The 24,103-nt window shown below is 44.4% G+C and overlaps 2 protein-coding genes across 5 annotated transcripts in view; one reads left to right on the top strand and one right to left on the bottom strand.

Moving 5' to 3' along the window:
* mrpl4 (mitochondrial ribosomal protein L4) overlaps positions 1–15,533 on the top strand; it is a 38,232-nt gene extending 22,699 nt beyond the window's left edge. Inside the window, exons 7-9 of the mRNA XM_038814703.1 lie at positions 13,787–13,896; positions 14,793–14,866; positions 15,320–15,533. Of these exons, the coding sequence (XP_038670631.1) occupies positions 13,787–13,896; positions 14,793–14,866; positions 15,320–15,465 (330 nt within the window). The 3' untranslated portion in view covers positions 15,466–15,533. The remainder of the gene's footprint in view (positions 1–13,786; positions 13,897–14,792; positions 14,867–15,319) is intronic.
* si:dkey-23f9.4 (hydrolethalus syndrome protein 1 homolog) overlaps positions 15,225–24,103 on the bottom strand; it is a 45,728-nt gene continuing 36,849 nt past the window's right edge. For 3 of the 4 annotated variants that reach the window (XM_038814667.1, XM_038814676.1, XM_038814692.1), the window contains 5 exons: positions 23,767–23,927; positions 22,765–22,825; positions 21,538–21,601; positions 16,127–16,208; positions 15,225–16,038 (listed from right to left, as the gene is read on the bottom strand). In XM_038814667.1, the coding sequence (XP_038670595.1) occupies positions 15,796–16,038; positions 16,127–16,208; positions 21,538–21,601; positions 22,765–22,825; positions 23,767–23,927 (611 nt within the window). In that variant the 3' untranslated portion in view covers positions 15,225–15,795. The remainder of the gene's footprint in view (positions 16,039–16,126; positions 16,209–21,537; positions 21,602–22,764; positions 22,826–23,766; positions 23,928–24,103) is intronic. The other variant, XM_038814684.1, reaches the window with a different exon arrangement.

The raw sequence follows: 24,103 nt of genomic DNA on the forward strand, positions 1-24,103 counted from the left end.
CCTTACAAATATTCAGAGATTTCCACTGCCCTTTGAAGAAGGGAGTTCCAAATTCTCTCAATCCTCAGAAAACATTTCTCCTCCTCTGTCTTAAATGAGCAATCCCTTATTTTTAAACTGTGACCTCTATTCTCCCACAAGAGGAAACATCCAATCTGTCAAGACCCCTCAGGATCTTCCAAGGTTTTGATAAAGTTGCCTCTTACTCCTCTAAATTGCAGTGGATACAATGAACATGGAACGATACAGTGCAGTACAGGCTCTTCGGCCCTCGATGTTGCACCGACATGGGAAGTCAAAAACTAAAGGCCATCTAACCTACACTATGCCATTATCATCCATATGCTTATCCAATAAACTTTTAAATGCCCTCAATGTTGGCGAGTTCACTACTGTTGCAGGTAGGGCATTCCACGGCCTCACCACTCTTTGCGTAAAAAACCTACCTCTGACGTCTGTCCTATATCTATTACCCCTCAATTTAAGGCTATGTCCCCTCGTGCTAGCCACCTCCATCCGCGGGAGAAGGCTCTCACTGTCCACTCTACCTAACCCTCTGATCATTTTGTATGCCTCTATTAAGTCACCTCTTAACCTTCTTCTCTCTAACGAAAACAACCTCAAGTCCATCAGCCTTTCCTCATAAGATTTTCCCTCCATACCAGGCAACATCCTGGTAAATCTCCTCTGCACCCGTTCCAAAGCTTCCACGTCCTTCCTATAATGAGGCGACCAGAACTGTACGCAATACTCCAAATGCGGCCGTACCAGAGTTTTGTACAGCTGCAACATGACCTCATGGCTCCGGAACTCAATCCCTCTACCAATAAAGGCCAACACACCATAGGCCTTCTTCACAACCCTATCAACCTGGGTGGCAACTTTCAGGGATCTATGTACATGGACACCGAGATCCCTCTGCTCATCCACACTGCTAAGAATTTTACCATTAGCCAAATATTCCGCATTCCTGTTATTCTTTCCAAAGTGAATCACCTCACACTTCTCTACATTAAACTCAATTTGCCACCTCTCAGCCCAGCTCTGCAGCTTATCTATGTCCCTCTGTAACCTGCAACATCCTTCCACACTGTCTACAACTCCACCGACTTTAGTGTCGTCTGCAAATTTACTCACCCAACCTTCTGTGCCCTCCTCTAGGTCATTTATAAAAATGACAAACAGCAACGGCCCCAGAACAGATCCTTGTGGTACGCCACTTGTAACTGAACTCCATTCTGAACCTTTGCCATCAACCGCCACCCTCTGTCTTCTTTCAACTTGCCAATTTCTGATCCACCTCTCTAAATCACCCTCAATCCCCAGCCTCCGTATTTTCTGCAATAGACGACCATGGGGAACCTTATCAAACGCTTTACTGAAATCCATATACACCATATCAACTGCTCTACCCGTTCAGTCACCTTCTCAAAGAACTCGATAAGGTTTGTGAGGCATGACCTACCCTTCACAAAACCATGCTGACTATCCCTAATCATATTATTCCTATCTAGATGATTATAAATCGTATCTCTTATAATCCTCTCCAAGACTTTACCCACAACAGACGTGAGGCTCACCGGCCTATAGTTACCGGGGTTATCTCTATTCCCCTTCTTGAACAAAGGGACCACATTTGCTATCCTCCAGTCCTCTGGCACTATTCCTGTAGCCAATGATGACATAAAAATCAAAGCCAAAGGCTCAGCAATCTCTTCCCTGGCTTCCCAGAGAATCCTAGGATAAATCCCATCAGGCCCCGGGGACTTATCTATTTTCACCTTGTCCAGAATTGCAAACACTTCTTCCCTACGCACCTCAATGCCATCTATTCTAATAGCCTGGGTCTCAGCATTCTCCTCCACAACATTATCTTTTTCCTGAGTGAATACTGACGAAAAGTATTCATTTAGTATCTCGCTTATCTCCTCAGCCTCCACACACAACTTCCCACCACTGTCCTTTTGACTGGCCCTACTCTTACCCTAGTCATTCTTTTATTCCTGACATACCTATAGAATGCTTTTGGGTTTTCCTTGATCCTACCTGCCAAAGACTTCTCATGTCCCCTCCTTGCTCGTCTTAGCTCTCTCTTTAGATCCTTCCTCGCTTCCTTTTAACTATCAAGTGCCCCAACTGAAACTTCACGCCTCATCTTCACATAGGCCTCCTTCTTCCTCTTAACAAGAGATTCCACTTCTTTGGTAAACCACGGTTCCCTCGCTCTACCCCTTCCTCCCTGCCTGACTGGTACGTACTTATCAAGAACACGCAATAGCTGTTCCTTGAACAAGCTCCACATATCCAGTGTGCTCAACCCTTGCAGCCTACTTCTCCAACCTACACATCCTAAGTCATGTCTAATGGCATCATAATTGCCCTTCCCCCAGCTATAACTCTTGCCCTGCGGGGTATACTTATCCCTTTCCATCACTAACGTAAAGGTCACCGAATTGTGGTCACTGTTTCCAAAGTGCTCACCTACCTCCAGATCTAACACCTGGCCTGGTTCATTACCCAAAACCAAATCCAATGTGGCCTTGCCTCTTGTTGGCCTGTCAACATATTGTGTCAGGAAACCCTCCTGCACACATTGTACAAAGAACGACCCATCTAATGTACTCGAACTATATCTTTTCCAGTCAATATTTGGAAAGTTAAAGTCTCCCATAACAACTACCCTGTTACTTTCGCTCTTTTCCAGAATCATCTTCGCCATCCTTTCCTCTACATCCCTAGAACTATTAGGTGGCCTATAGAAAACTCCCAACAGGGTGACCTCTCCTTTCCTGTTTCTAACCTCAGCCCATACTACCTCGGAAGAAGAGTCCCCATCTAGCATCCTTTCCGCCACCGTAATACTGTCCTTGACTAGCAGCGCCACACCTCCCCCTCTTTTTCCCCCTTCTCTGAGCTTACTAAAACACCTAAACCCCGGAACCTGCAACAACCATTCCTGTCCCTGCTCTATCCATGTCTCTGAAATGGCCACAACATCGAAGACCCAGGTACCAACCCATGCTGCCAGTTCCCCTACCTTATTTCGTATACTCCTGGCATTGAAGTAGACACACTTCAAACCACCTACCTGAACACTGACACCCTCCTGCGAAGTCAAATCTGTGCTCCTGACCTCTATACTCTCAATCTCCCGTACCCCAAAACAACAATCCAGGTTCCCATGCCCCTGCTGAATTAGTTTAAACCCACCCAAAGAGCACTAACAAATCTCCCCCCCCAGGATATTGGTGCCCCTCAGGTTCAGATGTAGACCATCCATTGGTGGGTGCATGAGAGGGATGGGGCATCATGTGGAACGGAGCAAGAAGAAATGTGAATGATTAAAAATTACAACAAAACAAACAGACCATTGGTATGTTGAGACCCCAACTCTGAAGAAGAGCCATGCAGACTTGAAACATTACTCCATGTTTCTCTCTTCATAATAGTTGTTGGAACTGCTGAGCTTTTCCAGCATTTTGTTTTTATTATATATGCAATAAACAGGCCATTGGGCCCATCTAGTTAGTGTTGGGTGTTTGTTCTCCACGCAACCTTCCCTTCTACTTGTTTGGTTTCCATCATCCTTTATCCCTCTTTTCCTAACATCCCTATTCTTCAGTGTTGTCTCTGCTTCAATCATTAACTAATTCCACAGTATAAGCTCTCCATTAAGAACCTCTGGGCTCTCATATACCAGATCACTTTAATTTGATTTTTTTATCCAAGTTCCTTGTTCTAGACAGGAAACAATCTTTCCATCTACCAAAAACTTGAATTTTCAAAGTGCCTTTAAACAGTGTGAAATATCATTTTTGATGGCGACCATGAGGTGAACTGACGCACACAAGATGGCTCCTACTTGGGGATTTTGTTTTTGGCCCTTTTTGCTTGATTAACAGGTGTAGTTTTGGGAAGAAAAGTGAGATATTGAAGTACACCAGTGCCTCCTCCAGTGTGGGATGTCTGGTTGTTATAAAAGTAGACAAAAATCGAATGAAGGCCGCTCAACGGATATGGAAGGCCCTCATAGAGCAGTAGTGGAGACAATGGCACAGCCCTCTGAGTCATCACTGTCCTCCCAGTAGACAACAGCGATTGAGGTGGAGGTGGCACCCATCTGAGTGACCTTAGAAAGGATGGAGAAGCATTTGGAGGCACAAGGCTTGAAGATTCAGCTGGAGGAGGCAGTCACAGATAACAGTGACTGGATTGACCCTTTGGAGGCAGAGGCGGTGATGCAAGTGGAAGCCCAGAAACCTTTGAAGGCCAGGGTGGATGACCAGGAGGACTGATCCAGACATCAAAACCTGAGGATCTTTGGGTTGTCGGAGGGCATCAAGGGCACATGCACCATAGATTACATGGCGAACACGCTCGGGAAGTTGATGAGGGAGGGAAGTCTTAGCGAACCCTCCTGAAGTCGACCTGGCACACAGGTCATTAAGAGAGAAGCCTAGATCTGGGGATCTAACATGAGCGATCATAGTCCGTCTCTGCAGGTACCTAGATAAGGAGCGGATTTTGAAATGGTGAAGGACACCATAGAGAGCAAATGGGAGGGTCATCCCATAAGAATTTACCAGGATTGTGGGGCACAATTGTCAAAACGGTGAGCGGGTTTCAATGAGACCAAGACAGCACGGTGCCATTCGGTGTGGTGTACCTATCTCGGCTGCAGGTCACCGATAAAGACAAAGGACCATTATTTCAAAATGCTGGAAGAGGCATGAGGAAGAATGGTCTGAGAGAGATCTAATTGACGTTGTTGTTTGAAACTAAGATATGGAAGTTGTGTGATTGTGTATTTTGGTTTGGTTCATTTTAGATGTTACATTTTGTTCTTTTACTGTCTCATGGTAAAAGTGGTTCTTTTCCTCCCCTCCCCATTGAGTTTGTTATGGGAAAGTTGGGAGGAAGAGAGCTGGGGATGGGTGTTGGCGTTGTCTTCCCAAAATGTGGAGGTAGAATGGCTGTACAAATCAGAGCCGCCAGAGGATGATTTGGTTATGAAGCAGTTCCTGGACAGATTGGTCTTCCCAGGAGTGGAGGAAATGAAAAATGAAAATGAAAATCGCTTATTGTCACGAGTAGGCTTCAATGAAGTTACTGTGAAAAGCCCCTAGTTGCCACATTCCGGCGCCTGTCCGGGGAGGCTGATACGGGAATGATGGCCCGGATGGTTTCCTGGTGGAATTTTATAAGTAGTTCGCAGCTCAGGCACCACATTTAAAGATTCCCTGGCGCTTGGGGAACTGACAGCTACGCTCGTGCAGGCCTTGATCTCATAATCCCGAAGAAGTATAAGGGCCCTCTGGAGTTTGGGTCTTATAGACCTATTTTGTTGTTAAACGACAATGCAAAAGTATCGGCTAGGCACGTGAAGGGGTACTTGCCAGGGGTAGTCTCTGAGGACCTGATGGGATTTGTTAAGGGCTGACAGTTGTCAGCTAATATTAGGAGACTTTTAAACGTGGTCCTTTGCCCTCTTTGGGTCTGCCCTGGAGGTAATCATCTCCATGGATGCGGAGGTGTTTGAGTGGAATGGAGGGTACCTCTTTGAGATTCTGGAGCGGTTTGAGTTTGGGCCAACGTTCGTCTCGTGGGTGAAACTGCTGTATAGGGCCCCCACAGCCAGTAAGAACCAATGCAGTGAGTTCTGGATATTTTCAGCTGTATTGAGATACTGGGCAGGGTTGCCCACTGTCTCTGTTACTGTTCATGTTGGCAATTGAGCCGTTGGCCATCACGCTACGGTATTCAACCGTATAGAGGGATATAGAAGGGGGGGAGGGGGGTAAGCAGCATAGGGCGTCTCTTCATGCAGATGATCTGTTACTATATGTCTCTAGTGTACACAGGATAATGGCACTATTAAGGGAGTTCAGATCCCGTTTTAGGATACAAGTTGAATGTGAGTAAGAGTGAAGTCTTTCCTGCCAACTCCCTGGGGATGGAAGTGTACCTGGGGAAGTTACCTTTCAGACTGGCCAAGTCTAAATTTAGGTATTTAGGAATACAGGTAGCTTATGATTGCCCTATTACACAAGTTGAACCTGGCCAACTTGGTGGCGTAAAGGGGGACTTGAAAAGATGGGATGCCCTCCCACTGTCACTGGTGTGGTGTGTAGAATACAATCAGTTAAAATGAACATTTTACCGAGGTTTTTGTTCATGTTCCAGTGTCTCCTAATCTTTCTCCCAAAGTAGTTTTTCGCGAGGGTTGACAGGCTAATATCAGCCTTTATCTGGGCAGGTAAGACCCCCCACCCCCCAGGATACGAAGGGCCTTATGCAGGGGATAAACAATCAGGTGGGCTGGCCCTGCTGAACTTTATGTTCTACTACTGGGCAGCAAATATTGAGAAAGTGAGGCAGTGGGTTTGGGACTGGGGGACAGCGTGGGGACAGGTGGAGGAGGCAAAGGGTCCAAGTTTAAGGGCGCTAGTCATGACCCATCTACCATTCTCCTTGGCCAGTTTCTCTACAAGCCCAGTGATGGTGGCTTCTTTAAGAATTTGGAGTCGAGCATCGGGCGGCCAACATCGGGAGGCTACTTAATGTGATCATGATGCCTCCAGAGGGACGGGAGGGAGAGGTGGGCAGTAGCCATGGATGGAGAGAAGGCCTTTGATTGGGTGGAGTGGGAATATCTGTGGGAGGTACTGGGGTGGTTTGGGCAAGGATTTGTGGACTGGGTCCAATTATATCAGGCACCGGTGGCGAGTGTGCGGATGAACCAGGTAAGTTCAGACTATTTCCGGCTACACCGGGGTAACGAGGCAGGGAGGCCCACTTTCCCCATTGCTGCTTGCTCTGGCTATAGAGCCATAGGCGATGGCACTGAGGGGGTGGAGCACAGGGTCTCACTATATGTGGATAATCTGTTTCTGTACATTTCAGGGGCTGGTTTAGCTCACACAGCTAAATCGCTGGCTTTTAAAGCAGACCAAGCAGGCCAGCAGCACGGTTCGATTCCCGTACCAGCCTCCCCGGACAGGCGCCGGAATGTGGCGACTAGGGGCTTTTCACAGTAACTTCATTGAAGCCTACTCGTGACAATAAGCGATTTTCATTTTCATTTCAGACCCGCTGGAGGGGTATTGAAGGGATTATGGAAATACTAGGCAGCACAGTGGGTAGCACTGTTGCTTCACCGCTCCAGAGTCCCACGTTCGATTCCCGGCTTGGGTCACTCACTGTCTGTGCGGAGTCTGCACATTCTCCCCGTGTTTGCGTGAGTTTCCTCCAGGTGCTCCATTTTCCTCCCACAAGTCCCGAAAGAGGTGCTGTTTGGACATTCTGAATTCTCCCTCTGTGTACCCGAACAGGCGCCAGAATGTGGCGACTAGGGGCTTTTCACAGTAACTTCATTGCCGTGTTAATGTAAACCTACTTGCAACAATAAAGATTATAATTTAGAGGAATTCGGGTGGTTTTCAGGTATAAATTGAATATGGGAGGGCTGCATGTGACAGTGGTTAGCACTGGGACTACGACGCTGAGGACCCGGGTTCGAATTCCGGCCCTGGGTCACTGTCCGTGTGGAGTTTGCACATTCCCCCTGTGTCTGCGTGGTTTTCACCCCCACAATCCAAAGATGTGCAGATTAGGTGGATTGGCCACTCTAAATTGCCCAGCAATTGGAAAAAGAAATAATTGGGTGCTCTGAATTTATTTATTTTTTTAAACTTAAAAAAAATATTGAATATGGCCAAGAGCGATTCGGGCGAGGGGGCAGAAGAGATATGGGGAGATGCCGTTCAAGGTGGTAGGGGGATCTTTCAGTATTTGCCGAAGGTGGGATGGGCTCCCGCTGTCAGGCTGGAGGGTGCAGACAGTAAAGATGACGGTGCTCTCGAGGTTCCTGTTCGTCTTTCAGAGCCTCCCAATTTCTATCCCCAAGGCGTTCTTTAAAAAAGAAATTATTATTGGGCGGCAAACATTTTTCTTTATAAATGTTTTTTATTGGGTTTTTTTTCTCAGGAAATGAGATATATATGAAGAGAAGGGCACACACAAATCACAAAGGGAAAAAGTAACAACACGAGAGAAATACAAAATTAAATGAAGTAACTGGTAGGGTATTATGCACCCGCTCACCCGCTTATGCACTTGCCGGTCCACTTTTACTTCCTCTGTCAGACTGGTGAGGTTCCATTTGTGGATCCTTTTCCAGTCATGGGCTATTTGGATCCCCAGGTAGTGGAATTTGTGTCGGGCTTGTTTAAGCGGCAGTCCCGTTAGTGCTGCCCTCCCTCCTTGAGGTGTACTGGGAAGATCTCGCTTTTGCTCATATTGAGTTTGTTGCCCGAGAAGGTGCCAAACTCTTTAAAGAGCGCGATGATTCCATCCATGCTGCTTTGTGGGTCCGAAATGTAGAGGAGCAGGCCATCTGCATAGAGTGAGACTCTGCTCTCTGCCGCCCCTTTGGATCCCCCTCCAGCTTCTTGCTGCTCTAAGCGCAATTGCTAGTGGCTCAATCGCTAGAGCGAACAGCAGCGGGGACAGTGGTCTGGTGCCCCTGTGCAGCTGGAAGCATCGGGAGATGGTGTTCTTTGTCCGTACACTCACCATGGGAGCGTTGTATAGGAGTTTTACCCAGGAGGTGAATCCTGTTCCAAGCCTGAACCACTCCAGTACCTCTGAGGTATTTCCATTCGACTCTGTCGAAGGCCTTTTCTGCACCTCTGGTGTTCTCTCCCCAGATGGGGTCACTATCAGCAGGCGTTTAATGTTCGAAGTAAGTTGTCTACCTTTGACAAAGCCCATCTGGTCCTCTGCAATCACCTCTGGCACGCAGTCTTCTAGCCTTTTGGCTAGAATCTTGGCATCTGCGTTCAGCAGAGACGGGTCTGTATGACCCACATTCTGTTGGGTCCTTATCTTTCTTAGGTATCAGCGAGACTGAGGCCTGTGCTAGCGTGGGTGGCAGTGTGCCCGTAGCCAGCGAGTCTGGGAACATCTCCCACAGGTGCGGGGCCAGTGCTGTCGCAAATTTATTGGCCAGCAAACCAAGCAATGGTCAGGTAGTGGGGTCGGTTTGGGAGCGGGTGGAGGCAGCCTCGTGTAGGTGCACGGATTTAGGGGCATTTTTAACGGCACCTCTGCTATTCCCACTGGCCAGATACTCCACAAGCCCGGTAGTAGTGGCAGCCCTGAGTGTGTGGCGGCAGCACATGGGGCTGGAGGCGGCGTCAGTGTGGACACCGATATGTGATAACCACCGGTTTGCTCTGGGGGGATGGAGAGATTTAAAGATCCTTTTATCAATGAGGGTTTCCTGAGCTTGAAGGAGTTAAGAGGAGTTTGAGCTGCCAGGTGGGAATGGGTTCCAGTTTCTGCTGGTGAGGGACTTTGTGCGGAGGCAGGTTTCCAGCTTCCCGCACCTGCCGCCCCAGGATAAGGTGGTGTTGAGAGTGGGAGTAGGGGAAGGTTTCAGAGATCTACAAGCAGCTGATGGGAGTGGGAGGTAGCCCCGATAAGGGAGGTGAAGCAAAAGTGGGAAGAGCTGGGTGGAGAGTTGGAGGCTGGAAAAAAGGAGGAGGTCCTGAGGTGAGTCGATGCATCCTCATCATGTGCCAGGCTCAGCCCAATACAAGTCAAGGTGGTCCACAGGGCGCACATGGCTGTGGCCTGGATGAGCAGGTTCTTTGAGGGGGTGGAGGATAGGTGTGGGCGCTGTGCAGGGGAACCTGCGAACCATGTCCAGAAGTTCTGGCCATGTCCGAGGCTGAGGGGTTTGCTGACGTCATGTCACAAGTATTAAAGAGGAGAATGGTACCGAGTCCAGAGGTGGTGATCTTTGGTGTGTCGGAAGATCCGTGAGGCCAGGGGGTGAGAGAGGCGGATGTTCTGGCCTTTGCCTCCCTGTTGACCCGGAGATGGAACCTACTTGGATGGAGAGCCTCGGAGCCCCCGAAGTCAGGGATATGGGTTAGCGGCATGGCCGGGTTTCTCAAACTTGAGAAAATCGCTACAGAGGTTTGCTCTTCCCCTCCCCCCACATCTACATCTGTCACAGTTTATCCTCTGATGTTAGATCTTTTGCACCTTTTGTTCTCTTTGGGGACTGCCATTAGCACTCTTTCCGTTGGTTTCTATGGCTATGACTCAAAGAACATAGAAAAGTACAGCACAGGAAAAGGCCCTTCGGCCCTCCAAGCCTGTGCTGACCATGCTGCCCATCTAAACTAAAATCTTCTACACTTCCGGGGTCCGTATCCCTCTATTCCCATCCTGTTCATGTATTTGTCAAGATGCCCCTTAAAAGTCACTATCGTCCCTGCTTCCACCACCTCCTCCGGCAGCGACTTCTCGGCACCCACGACCCTCTGCGTAAAAAAAAAAAAAACTTGCTTCGTACATCTCCTCTAAACCTTGCCCCTCGCACCTTAAACCTTCGACCCCTCTACCCTGGGAAAAAGCCTCTGACTATCCACTCTGTCTATGCCCCTCATAATTTTGTCGACCTCTATCAGGTCGCCCCTCAACTTCCATCGTTCCAGTGAGAACAAACCGAGTTTATTCAACCTCTTCACATAGCTAATGCCCTCCATACCAAGCAACATCCTGGTAAATCTCTTCTGCGACCTCTCAAGCCACCACATCCTTCCGGTAGTGTGGCAACCAGAATTGAACACTATACTCCCAAGTGTGGCCTAACTAAGGTTCTATACAGCTGCAACATGACTTGCCAATTTTTATACTCAATGCCCCAGCCAATGAAGGCAAGCATGCCGTATGCCTTCTTGACTACCTTCTCTACCTGTGTTGCCTCTTTCAGTGACCTGTGGACCTGTACGCCAAGAACTCTGACTGTCAATACGCTTGAGGGTTCTACCATTCACTGTATATTCCCTACCTGCATTAGACCTTCCAAAATGCATGACCTCACATTTGTCCGGATTAAACTCCATCTGCCATCTCACCGCCCAAGTTTCCAGACGATCTAAATCCTGCTGTATCCTCTGACAGTCCTCATCGCTATCCGCAATTCTACCAACCTTTGTGTTTGCAAACTTACCAATCAGACCAGTTACATTTTCCTCCAAATCATTTATATATACTACGAACAGCAAAGTCCCAGCACTGATCCCTGCAGAACACTACTAGTCACAGCCCTCCAATCAGAAAAGCACCCTTCCATTGCTACTCTGCCTTCTAAGACCTAGCCAGTTCTGTATCCATCTTGCCAGCTCACCCCTGATCCCGTGTGACTTCCCCTTTCGTACCAGTCTGCCATGAGGGACCTTGTCAAAGGCCTTACTGAAGACAACATCACTGCCCTACCTGCATCAACCATCTTTGTGACCTCAAAATACTCTTATCAAATTAGTGAGACACAACCTACCCTTCACAAAACCGTGCCTCTTGCTCATACGTCCATTTGCTTCCAAATGGGAGTAGATTCTGTCTCGAAGAATTTTCTCCAGTAATTTCCCTACCACTGTCGTAAGGCTCAACGGCCTTTAGTTCCTTGAATTATCCTTGCTATCCTTCTTAAACAAAGGAACAACAATGGCTATTCTCCAGTCCTCTGGGACATCACCTGAAGACAGTGAGGATCCAAAGATTTGTGTCAAGGCCTCAGAAATTTCCTCTCTAGCCTCCTTCAGTATTCTAGGGTAGATCCCATCAGGCCCTGGGGACTTATCTACCTTAATATTTTTCAAGATACCCAACACCTTGTCTTTTTGGATCTTAATGTGACCCAGGCTATCTACATATCCTTCTCCAGACTCAACATCCACCAATTCCTTCTCTTTGGTGAATATTGATGCAAAGTATTCATTTAATACCTCGCCCATTTCCTCTGGCTCCACACATAGATTCCCTCGCCTGTCCTTCAGTGGGCCAACCCTTTCCCTGGCCTCTTGCATATACGTGTAAAAAACCTTGCGATTATCTTTAACCCTATTTACCAATGACTTTTCGTGACCCTTTTAGCCCTCCTGACTCCTTGCTTAAGTTCCTTCCTACTTTCCTTATATTCCACACAGACTCATCTTTCATTCCCACTCCACAGTATTAATATTTCCAATTTTCTCTATCTTTTAGCTTTGACAAAGTGTCATCTGGACTCGAAACGTTAGCTCTTTTCCTCCCTTCAGATGCTGCCAGACTGCTGAGATTTTCCAGCATCCACAGTGATTTGCTTTTATGGAAGAGGGAGGGGGCGGAGAGGTTCAGCGATCTATTCGTGGAGGTAGGTTTGCGGGGCTAGTGGAGTTGATGCAGAAGTTCCAACTTCCAAGGGAAGTACATTTGGGTACATGGAGGTGAGAAATTTTGTTCGGAAGGAGTGGTCTTCGTTTCCCCGGCTACCGGTGCCTACTCTCATGGATAAGGTGCTGTCCTCAGATGAGGTAGGGGAGGGAAGGATATCTGACATAAATAGGCAGTTGTTGGAGACCAGGAAGGCCCCATTAAAGGAAGTCAAAGGGAAATGGGAGGAAGAATTGGGGCTGGAACTGGAGACGGGTCAATTCTACCTCTTCCTGTACCAGGCTGAGTCTGATACAATTCAAACTGGTGGGGCTCACCTAACAAGGGTGCACAAATGGGTTATTTCCTGTGGTTGAGGACAGGTGTGAGCGATACAGGAAGGGGCTGGCGAACCATTCACATGTTTTGGTTTTGCCCCAAGTTGAGTTTTTGGGCCTTTTCCTTGTTTGAGACTATGTCAGAGTTTGTGGGAGTCAGGCTGAATCTGCGCCCATTGGTGGCAATCGTTGTAGTGCCGGAGCTGCAGGAGAGGAAGAAGGTTGATGTACTGGCCTTCATCTCTGATGTCCTGGAAAGGAGTCCTGCTATGATGGAGATTGCCAGCTCCACGAAAGGTGGCGACATGGCTGGGGGAAATCTTGCAGTTTTTTTAAAATGGAAAAGTAGGCCATTAGGGTATCGGTGGAAGCAGTTCATCACCTTCTTTAAAGCTTTTATCATCAGCAGCAGCTTTGTGGGGGGGGGGGGGGGAGAAGAGGAGAGAATATATCGAAAATTGTTTGAATGCTCATTTGTAATGAGATTATTGTTGTTTAAAACATTGAGCTGTATTACAGGAGCAGCATCAAAATAAAAATGAGTGCGCCATATAAGATATTAGGGCAGATGATGTAATGCTTGTTGAGAGTATGTTTGAGGAGACAGGCAGAATCGAGGGAATTCTAGAGCTTGGCATAGATTTAGTTAGTGAAACATTATGGGTACATACCTCCTGATGTCATCTTTGTGCCTGGGTAACCAATGCCCCGCACCCATATATTGAACATCAATTGATACAGTTAACAAGATCATTCATCCAGCCACTCCATTCAGGTGTTTATGCTCTACTTGAGTCTTCACCTGTCTTTCTTCATAGTCCACAAAGGATCATGGGCATCTCTATCCATTAGAGAGTCATTTTGCAAGAGTGGGGCAAAGCAAGGAGATAGACCTCCATAAACGACCAGTCAGCTGAAATTGTTGGCATGATGCTGCAGCCATCAAGCCAACTGAACTAATCCCTTCTCTCTCTTCTCAACCTCTTTGCCCCCCCTCCCCCCATCTGTCTAGTGTGTAAATATAGCTCCAGTTGACTTTGCCATTGTTCATAGCAGAGGTTGTTCTCCAGCTCATCTTCCAAACCATGCCAGACATTTGAATTCAAAAAACTAAAGCAATATTTCCCAGTCTAATTGTTAGCAAATCTATTTCGTGGAATAACAACATTTTAATATTCTGCTCACTAATGTTTTTTATACCACTTGTGTTGTACTTACTATAACATTGCTTGTATATTTAGGATTACCTTCACATTATTGATTCCCTCGAGATGCCCAGCCCAGATCTTCAATATCTTCTTGACTTGGCACGGTATAGACATTGGGGAGATTCTGTCCTTATTGTAGATGTGTAAGTATTTGTGAATCTCCTATAACTGTTTTCACTGAAAATTAGTTCAGGTTTTTTAATCTATTATAAAAGATCACTCCGATGCAATTTTGCCATTACTGGCTTTTATAAATGCACCATATCTGAATTGAATTCTTTCATTGTGCAGTTATAATGGCCATTTGATCCAAGTTTTAGCTGGTTAATAAATCATCACACAGGAAAATTCAAAACAACCTACCATATATGTTAGCTTGAAGAAAGTCAGTTGAAATGTATTTTATTTGAATCACACTATTCCAAGTACACAGTGTAGCAAAGTGCAGCAGGTAGATACTGGACAGTAAGGTAATCAGTTACAGTTCTACCATGGTAAGTGGAGTGATTGTAAGAACCAACAGTTTCACTAATCTTTAGGAACTAGTACTGCTTACCTGTACAAACCCTCAAGTGATTTGGCAAGTTCACTCAAAATGGAGGTGAGTTTCCAGTGTAGCTATTGATTTTATCGCAAAGATCTAAGTAGCAATGGGCAATAAATGCAGTCCTGCAGTTTAGTGCCTCCATTTATAGAATAAATAATTTTTTCTGTAAGGTGTAGCTATCCGATATAGTATGAAATTCCTTCAGTAGGAATGTTTGACTTTATGGGTGTTCCTCAAACATTATCTACTATACAAACTACAACTGCACAAAGCGTCCATTAAAATAAACCAGCCAAATGGTAAACCGAAAAGTCAAAAGTAAATCTTTTTAGGGGATTCTGCAAATGTGACATTTAGCTGGGTAACATTGTAAAGAAGAATGCTTGTATTTGGTGCTCTTGGAAATCATACATCGTCAACCAATGTCCACAAATCGCTGTATTCAATGTATATGTATTGTGAAATTGATTTACTTATTGTTCATTTCTTTAGTAATGAAGACATGCCAGAAAATATTTTAGCAGCAACACGATATTCTAAAACTGTAACAGTAATGCCTGTTATAGGTAAGATTTTGTTTCTTTGGTCCAAAATTAAATTGAGAATTTCAAATTCATATGCCATAGTGAATTTATTTTATGTTTCAGTAAACCAAACAATTTTGAACATGAATAGTATGCCTGATTTTGGATTTCTTTCCATTCATCTATTTTTAATTTACTTCCCTGTTTCATTTTACACTAGTTTTCAATGAAATCCTGATAGTATGGTTATATTTAATGGCCCATGTAATATGATAAAAGCCTGAGCAAATAAACTAGAATACATGGTAATCTTACGAAAGGATTACGATTACAGCATTCAAAACTTGGTAAGCGACATCACTACTCTAGAAAAGTGGGGTCATTACCTATTTAGGTTACTTTGTTAGTTGAGGATTTATCCTATTTTCAAATTGCACTTTATGCTGACATGGAAAGCTGTCTCCAAATTAGTCTGGATTTTTGTTTGTCTTTCAGGGCTCAATGTTCACAGCATGCTGAAACATGAAACCTTGGTTCTAACATTGGATGCAGTTCGTTTTCTAGAGAAGAAGCTGCTATGGCATGATACCAGATTCTCCCCCCTCTATCCATTCAAGCTACCTTACAAAGACTTTCTTTAAGAATTATGCAGAAAACATTCAGAAAAGATGACTTTTATGATTCAATAAAATCTTTGACTAAACATAAATTGCACAATGAAGTCAATTACAAAAGGAGGTAATTTAAGTTACTAAAAAGGACAGAAAAACTTCTGTGGAATGGTTCCACTTGCTAGTTCATGTCTAATTTGCCACCGTAATGCAGACCTTTTCTTCTCTGTTGGTACAACGTAGTCATTTGGAACATAAATGTGTTGAGGTTTCTACAGTGGGGTGAATTCAAAGATATTAATAGAACTAAATTCACAACATTTACAACTCTATAGTTATAGATGAAATGTACAACAAGTGTCAACTTATTCCAATAATCAGTGAAGATACTTTAAATGTAAACTGCAGCAGGTATTTGTTTACTATATTGCAAATGCAAGGTATTATAAATATATCTTGCTGATTTAGTATTTTATATTGTATATAAATGTGACCACCATAATTCATGGGAATTGGGCTTACATTCGTTGGGAAAAGACAGTGGAAGTGAAAAGAAAATAGACTACTCACAAGAGGTAGTTGGTTCTTATAAAACATTTGTTCCTGGGAAGAATAAGTTATACATGAAATGATTATTTAAGAGTGCTGACATCATGAATTTGTGTTTTGGTAAAGGATTAAAGATACATACCCTTATTCCCCATCGCAATTCTTTCCTATCTTTTTCTCCAGGAGCTTTGAAAGTTTCCCAGTTTCGTTTATATTCAAAATACCTTAAAAAGACAATTGGATATACATAGTGAAATCTCTGCTCAGTCACCTAAAGTGCAGAGATTATCACCAGGCTGAAATTAAAGTCATCCTATTGGTAAGGGAATTCCAGTAAGATTTTTCTCTTCACTCTAAGGCGATGCATTCCAGTAGTAATATGGAGTGGCTTCACAAGCACAAATTTGACTACTATAAAGCAACTCAATACGCTTACTTTTTGCTACACACGTGTCCCCTAAAAAGTGCCAACATTTGAGAATTTGATTATCAAAAAATTAATTTTCAACTGACCATAAACTTATGCGGATATAAGATTAATGTCAAAAATGTGGGAAGTGCACCCAACTCCAGCTCCTTAGAAACCGTGTTAGGGAACTGGAGCTGGATGAACTTCGGATCATTCAGGAGGCAGAGGTGGTCATAGATAGAAGCTTCAGAGAGGTAGTTACGCCAAAGAATAAAGATAGATGGGTGATGGTGAGAGTGGCTGGGGGGGAAGCAGTCAGTACAGGGATCCCCTATGGTCAGTCCCCTTAGTAACAGGTATACTGTTGGGGGGGGGGAGGAAGACTTACCAGGGGTCAGCCATGGGGTACAGGTCTCTGGCACAGAGTCTGTCCCGGTTGCTCAGAAGGGAAAGGGGGAGAGGAGAAGAACATTAGTCATTGGAGACTCCATAGTTAGGGGGATAGATAAGAGATTCTGTGGGAACGAGAGAGACTTGCTGTTGGTGTGTTGCCTCCCAGGTGCCAGGGTCCGCGATGTCTCGGATCGTTTTCTCGGGATCCTCAAGGGGGAGCAGCCCCAAGTCGTGGTCCACATAGGTACCAATGACATAGGCAGGAATTCAGGGAGCCAGGGTGGAAACTTAGATCCAGGACAAACAGAGTTATTATCTCTGGGTTGTTACCCGTGCCACGTGCTAGCGAGTCGAGGAATAGGGAAAGAGAGCAGTTGAACACATGGCTGCAGGGATAGTGCAGGAGGGAGGGTTTCAGATTCCTGGATAATTGGGACCTCTACAAACGGGATGGTCTACACCTGGACCACAGGGGTACTAATATCCTGGGGAAGGGAGGTTTGCGAATGCTCTGCGGGAGGATTTAAACTAGTTCAGCAGGGGATATCAGAACCTCAATTGTAGCTCCAGTACACAAGAAGTTGAGAGTAGTGAGGTCATGAGTAAGGTTTCAAAGTTGCAGGAGTGTACCGGAAGGAAGGTGGTTTAAAGTGCGTCTACTTCAATGCCAGGAGTATCCGGAATAAGGTGGGTGAGCTTGCGACATAGGTTGGTACCTGGGACTTCGATGTTGTGGCCATTTCAGAGACATGGATAGAGCAGGGCGAGGAATGGTTGGTGCAGGTGCTGGGGTTTAGATATTTCAGTAAGCTCGGAAGGTGGTAAGAGGGGGGAGGGTGGCATAGTTAGTCAAGGACAGTATTACGGTGGCTGAGAGGAGATTTGATGAGGACTCGAATACTGAGGTAGTATGGGCTGTGTTAAGAAACAGGAAAGGAGAGGTCACCCTGTTAGGGGTTTTCTATAGGCCTCGGAAAAGTTCCAGAGATGTAGAGGAAAGGATTGCAAAGATGATTCTGGATAAGAGCAAAAGTAACAGGGTAGTTATGATGTGGGACTTTAACTTTCCAAATATTGAATGGAAACACTATAGTTCGAATACTTTAGATGGGTCCGTTTTTGTCCAATGTGTGCAGGAGGGTTTCCTGACGCAGTATGTAGATAGGCCGTATTGGATTTGGTACTGGGTAATGAACAAGGACACGTATTAGATTTGGAAGTAGGTGAGCTCTTTGGTGATAGTGACCACAATTCGATTATGTTTACTTTAGTGATGGAAAGGGATAGGTATATACCGCAAGGCAAGAGTCATATCTGGGGGAAAGGCAATTATGATGCGATGAGGCAAGACTTAGGATGCAGGGGATGGACACAATGGAAATGTGGAGCTTGTTCAAGGAACAGCTACTGCGTGTCCTTGATAAGTATGTAGCTGTCAGGCAGGGAGGAAGTGGTCGAGCGAGGGAACTGTGGTTTACTAAAACAGTTGAAACACTTGTCAAGAGGAAGAAGGAGGCTTGTGTAAAGATGAGACGTGAAGGTTCAGTTAGGGCGCTCAAGAGTTACAAGTTAGCCAGGAGGGGACATGGGAAGTCTTTGGCAGGTAGGATCAAGGATAACCCTAAAGCTTTCTATAGGTATGTCAGGAATAAAAGAATGACTAAGGTAAGAGTAGGACCAGTCAAGGACAGTAGTGGGAAGTTGTGCGTGGAGTCCGAGGAGATAGGAGAGGTGCTAAATGAGTATTTTTAGTCCGTATTCACACAGGAAAAAGACAATGTTGTCGAGGAGAATACTGAGATACAGGCTACTAGACTAGATGGGCTTGAGGTTCAGAAGGAGGAGGTGTTATCTATTTTCACTTTCCAGAATCGCTAAGTCCCCTGGGCTGGATGGGATTTATCCTAGGATTCTCTGGGAAGCTAGGGAGGAGATTGCTGAGCCTTTGGTTTTGATCTTTACGTCATCTTTGTCTACAGGAATAGTGCGAGAAGACTGGAGGATAGCAAATGTTGTACCCTTGTTTAAGAAGGGGAGTAGAGATAACCCCGGTAACTGTAGACCAGTGAGCCTTCCGTTGTGGGAAAAGTCTTGGAAAGGTTTATTAGAGATGGTCAACATGGTTTTGTGAAGGGTAGGTCGTGCCTCACAAACCTTATTGAGTTCTTCAAGAAGGTGACCAAACAGGTGGATGAGGGTAAAGGTGGATCTGGTGTATATGGATTTCAGTGAAGCGTTTGATAAGGTTCCCCATGGTAGGCTTTTGCCGAAAATACAGAGTAATGATTCAGGGTGATTTAGCAGTTTGGATCAGAAATTGGCTAGCTGATAGAAAACAAAGGGTGGTGGTTGATGGGAAATGTTCAGACTGGTGTCCAGTAACTAGTGGTGTACCACAAGGATCTGTTTTGGGGCCGCTGCTGTTTGTCATTTTTATAAATGACCTGGAGGAGGGCGTAGAAGGATGGGTGAGTAAATCTGCAGATGACACTAAAGTTGTGGACAGTGCAGAAGGATGTTACAAGTTACAGGGGACATAGATAAGCTGCAGAGCTAGGTTGACAGGTGACAAATGGAGTTTAATGCAGAAAAGTGTGAGGTGATTCATTTTGGAAGGAATAAAAGGAAGACTGGGCTAATGGAAGATTCTTGGTAGTGTGGACGAGCAGAGAGATCTCGGTGTCCATGTTCATAGATCCCTGAAAGTTGCCACCCAGATTGAGAGGGTTGTTAAGAAGGCGTACGGTGTGTTACCTTTTATTGGTAGAGGAATTGAGTTTCGGAGCCATGAGGTCATGTTGCAGTTGTACAAAACTCTGGTGCAGCCGCATTTGGAGTATTGCGTGCAGTTCTGGTCGCCGCATTATAGGAAGAATGTGGAAACATTGGAAAGGGTACAGAGGAGATTTACAAGGATGTTGCCTGGTATGGAGGGAAAATCTTACGAGGAAAGGCTGAAGGACTTGAGGCTGTTTTCGTTAGAGAGAAGAAGGTTAAGAGGTGACTTAATAGAGGCATACAAGATGATCAGATAGGGTGGACATTGAGAGCCTTTTTCCTCGGATGGTGATGTCCTGCACGAGGGGACATAGCTTTAAATTGAGGGGAGATAGATATAGGACAGATGTCAGAGGTAGATTCTTTACTCGGAGAGTAGCAAGGGCGTGGAATGCCCTGCCTGCAACAGTAGTGGACTCGCCAACACTAAACGCATTCAAATGGTCATTGGATAGGCATATGGACGATAAGGGAATAGTGTAGATGGGCTTTAGAGGGGTTTCACAGGTCGGCACAACATAGAGGGCCGAAGGGCCTGTACTGCGCTGTAATGTTCTATGTTCTAAAATATTTTTGTAAGTTTTGTCATGACCCCTATTGAATAAGGTTGATGTTCAGAATAAGAAATAAAATTGCACTCCTGAAAATGTGGCAGCATGTCAGCATCTGGCAGCACTGATCCAAATAAATGAAGTATTGTCAAAGGGAGCTATGAGTTGAATAATCGAACAAGTGTTTAAAAACATGTACCTGCAACAATGAAAGAAAACAAAAATCCTAAAAGTGAAGAGAAATGGACAGAAATGACATTTTTTATTAGAAACAGCAGAACACAGAACTGGCCAAAGCCTCTTCTGTAGGCCAATAGTTATTTTCTCTCAAAGAAGAACAAAGAAAGATTACAGCGCGGGAACAGGCCCTTTGGCCCCCCAAGCCTGCATCGATTCAGATCCTCTCTAAAACTGTCGCCTATTTTCTAAGGATCTGTATCCCTCTGCTCCGTGCCCATTCATGTATCTGTCTAGATACATCTTAAATGACGCTATCGTGCCCGCCTCTACCACCTCCGCCGGCAATGCGTTCCAGGCACCCACCACCCTCTGCGTAAAGAACTTTCCACGCATATCTCCCTTAAACTTTTCCCCTCTCACCTTGAACTCATGACCCCGAGTAATTAAGTCACCCACTCTGGGGGAAAAAGCTTCTTGCTATCCACCCTGTCTATACCTCTCATGATTTTGTAGACCTCAATGAGGTCCCCCCTCGACCGCCGTCTTTCTAATGAAAATAATCCTTATCAACTCAACCTCTCTTCATAGCTAGCACCCTCCATACCAGGCAACATCCTGGTGAACCTTCTCCAAAGCATCCACATCCTTTTGGTAATGTGGCGACCAGAACTGTATGCAGTATTCCAAATGTGTCTGAACCAAAGTCTTATACAACTGTAACATGACCTGCCAATTCTTGTATTCAATACCCCTTCCGATGAAGGAAAGCATGCCGTTTGCCTCACCCAAACTGTGCTTGGATATATCATTAAAGATCAACTATTAGGCCAGAAGATTGCAGAGCAGAGTATGAATCAAAAAGTTACAGTTCCTGAACCTAAAGTTGAGTGGTATAACATAGGCTAGAGAGAAAGCGGTTTGTGAGAATTTAAAGTCAGATCAAGATTAGAGGTAAACAAAATAGACGTGGCAAAGTAGGCATTTGCTTCGCTGAACACTGAATACAGCACATTTCTCTCATACAAAATATCTGGAGTCTAGGTAATGGGGCGAGATGAAATATTGAATAAAAATGTCCCAAAGAGAATGGCCTTCTAGAAGGTAGGGTGGGGACCAAGGTGACAAAAGGAAAGGATATTTGCACTTCCTGGAAGCAAATCTAAAAAATTGGAGAAAATAGTAAAATGGAAGATAAAGACATAAACAACACAAGTTAAAAGTTTAGAAAAATTCAGCACTTACTTTGCTACAGGATCACTTTTCTTTATGTTTCTTGTGTGAGGGTGATCCATTAGTGGTCTAATAACTGCAACAATATGGATTAAAATTATAAATTCTGTAACGTTTCAATAAGAAAAAAAATATTTTTACACGTTGTCTCATTACATACTGACAACGTTGCAAAGCACTTTACAATCATTTAATACTTTTGAATTGGAGTGTCTCATACGGAGGCAAGTTGCGCTGCGCAGAATCAGGTCCCATAAATAATGATTAGCTCAGCTGGTTTTTGATCTTTTATGTCTATTCTTTGAACTTTATTACGAAGTATAAAAGTTGGGAAGTCTTATTCCAACTGTACCAGCCATTGGTGAGACCGCACCTGGAATACTGCATATACTTTTGGTCTCTTTTTAAGGAAGGATATACTTCTAGTGGAGAGAATTTATAGAAGGTTCACTAAGTTGGGGTTCCTGGGGTGAAGGGGTTTGTCTTATGAGGAAAGATTGAGTCTTTATTCGTTGAAGTTTAGAGATGTGGTCTTATTGAAACACAAGATTCTGAAACAGGGTAGATGCAGAGGATATTTCCCCTCGAGGGAAATCTGGAACTAGGGGGCATATCTCAAAATAAGGTGTCTCCCATTTAACACGGAAATGAAGGGCCATTAGTCTTTGGAATTCTCTTTGCCCGAGAGCTATGAAGGCTGGATTATTGAATATATTCACAGCTGAGTTATGGCAGTTTTTTGATAGACTAGGGAGTCAAGAGTTACAGTGGGTTGGAGTGAGAGCAAGCAGGGAAGTGAAGTTAAGGCCACAGTCAGATCAGCCACAATGGCCTACTATTGTTTATGTTCAACCTGGCAGGCACATTTTGACTTGTTTAATGTCTCATACAAAATACTGAACAGAGAGTATGGATTGTGATTCAGTCCTGGGGTGGCAGCATGAATCTACAAGCTTGTTTTGATACAAGTGCTACGAGCTACCATACTACTTTTAATAGGTCTTTGATTTATTATGGGAATGAAAGAACCAGATTTGGAGTGCAAAAGATACTTAGAATCTGAACCAAAAAAGTGGCAGTATAAAAAGGTCTCTTATAGCTCTGGATTTTAGTAATGCTTCAGCTTGAAATAGGAATTAACAGAGTTTCACTGGACATTAGATCCTTTGTACAACAGATTTGCATAGGTTTGTAAGTTGAAAAGCAAATACACAGAAAAGATGAAACCATAATACTCACATGATTTTGGTGCATTTGAAATACAACCATAGCCGTCAGTTCCGCCAGGCCTAGAGCTCCACTGCAGAGAGGAAAGGAAAATATTTCTGAATTGACATAATCCTACAGTGCCACTAACCTTCAAGGAAAAGAAGCTGCCTGATTTGACCTATTCATCATTACTTCATTAAAGCTAAATCTGTAGTTTGACTCAATGCCCTAAAGGGCAAACCAGGGTTGGTCAATACCTTTAACCAATGTTACCCACATCCCAAAAACGAAATAATTTTATTAAGAGCTGTTATGTCTAATTTTATTTCCATGCATATGTCCTTATTGGAAGATTACTTGCTCATCTTATTGAATATTTCAGTTAACATGTAGGATGAAATGTATTGAAGAAAGAAATGTCACTGACCCAAATTGGTACAAAAACAAGCAAAGCTGGGACACTTGTTATGGGCCAGGGTTTAGAGAACCCCAAAGTTGTGGAGTTCACCCGACCCACAACTTGTGGTATGGGGAGCACACGGCCCACTCTACATGTGTGGTACAGCAGAAATGAAAAGTATTTTTTAAAGCAAGACAATGTTTATGCTATGAACTCAAGTTAACCTTTTTAAAACATAGTGAACATCTTAGCAACCATTAATTCAAATACAACCCCCAAAGAATACAACACTACATAATCCTTAAACTGTCCTTTTAACATCCAGAAGACTTAAAAAACATTTAAACAGAAGCACATCAGGTTAAAGTCACTACTAAGATCAGTTATTAGTTTTAAATCACCAAAGGATCGATTTACAGTCTTTAGAATAGAGAGAGAGATTCATACACCTTCTGGCTGTGACTGCAGCTATCCAGCTCTGAAAACGAAACTAAAACACACCCTGCAGCAAACAGCCTAAAATGAAAGTAAAAAGCTGAGACAGCCCAACTCCACCCACTCTGACATCACTGCAGTAATAAACACCCATTTCTTAAAGGTATCTCACATGACACACTGTTCAACTTAGTTACCAGATCTCTTGTGAAGAATGGTTGGGCAGAATTTGGTCGTCTTCCAGTTATGCTTCCAGCGTCAGAGGTGCTGCTCACTTCTTCACTCTCTCTGTCAAACTCTGCTTCATTGTTGAGAGTCCGAAATCTGCTGATCCTCTGTCCCAATTCACTGACTGCATCTTTTGAAAAATGTTTAACATAAGATTACGGAACCAATATTAAATACGTTGTTGTGATATTACATTAGATAGCAATGCAAAAGTTCTCAGTTTAGAATTACAATCAACTGCTGTGTGTGATAGGAATTGCGCAAAGCAGCAGATTGCCTTTCCACTCTTCCCTCTCCTCCTACAAA

Source organism: Scyliorhinus canicula, chromosome 1, assembly GCF_902713615.1.
Source record: "Scyliorhinus canicula chromosome 1, sScyCan1.1, whole genome shotgun sequence".
Taxonomy (NCBI): Eukaryota; Metazoa; Chordata; class Chondrichthyes; order Carcharhiniformes; family Scyliorhinidae; genus Scyliorhinus; species Scyliorhinus canicula.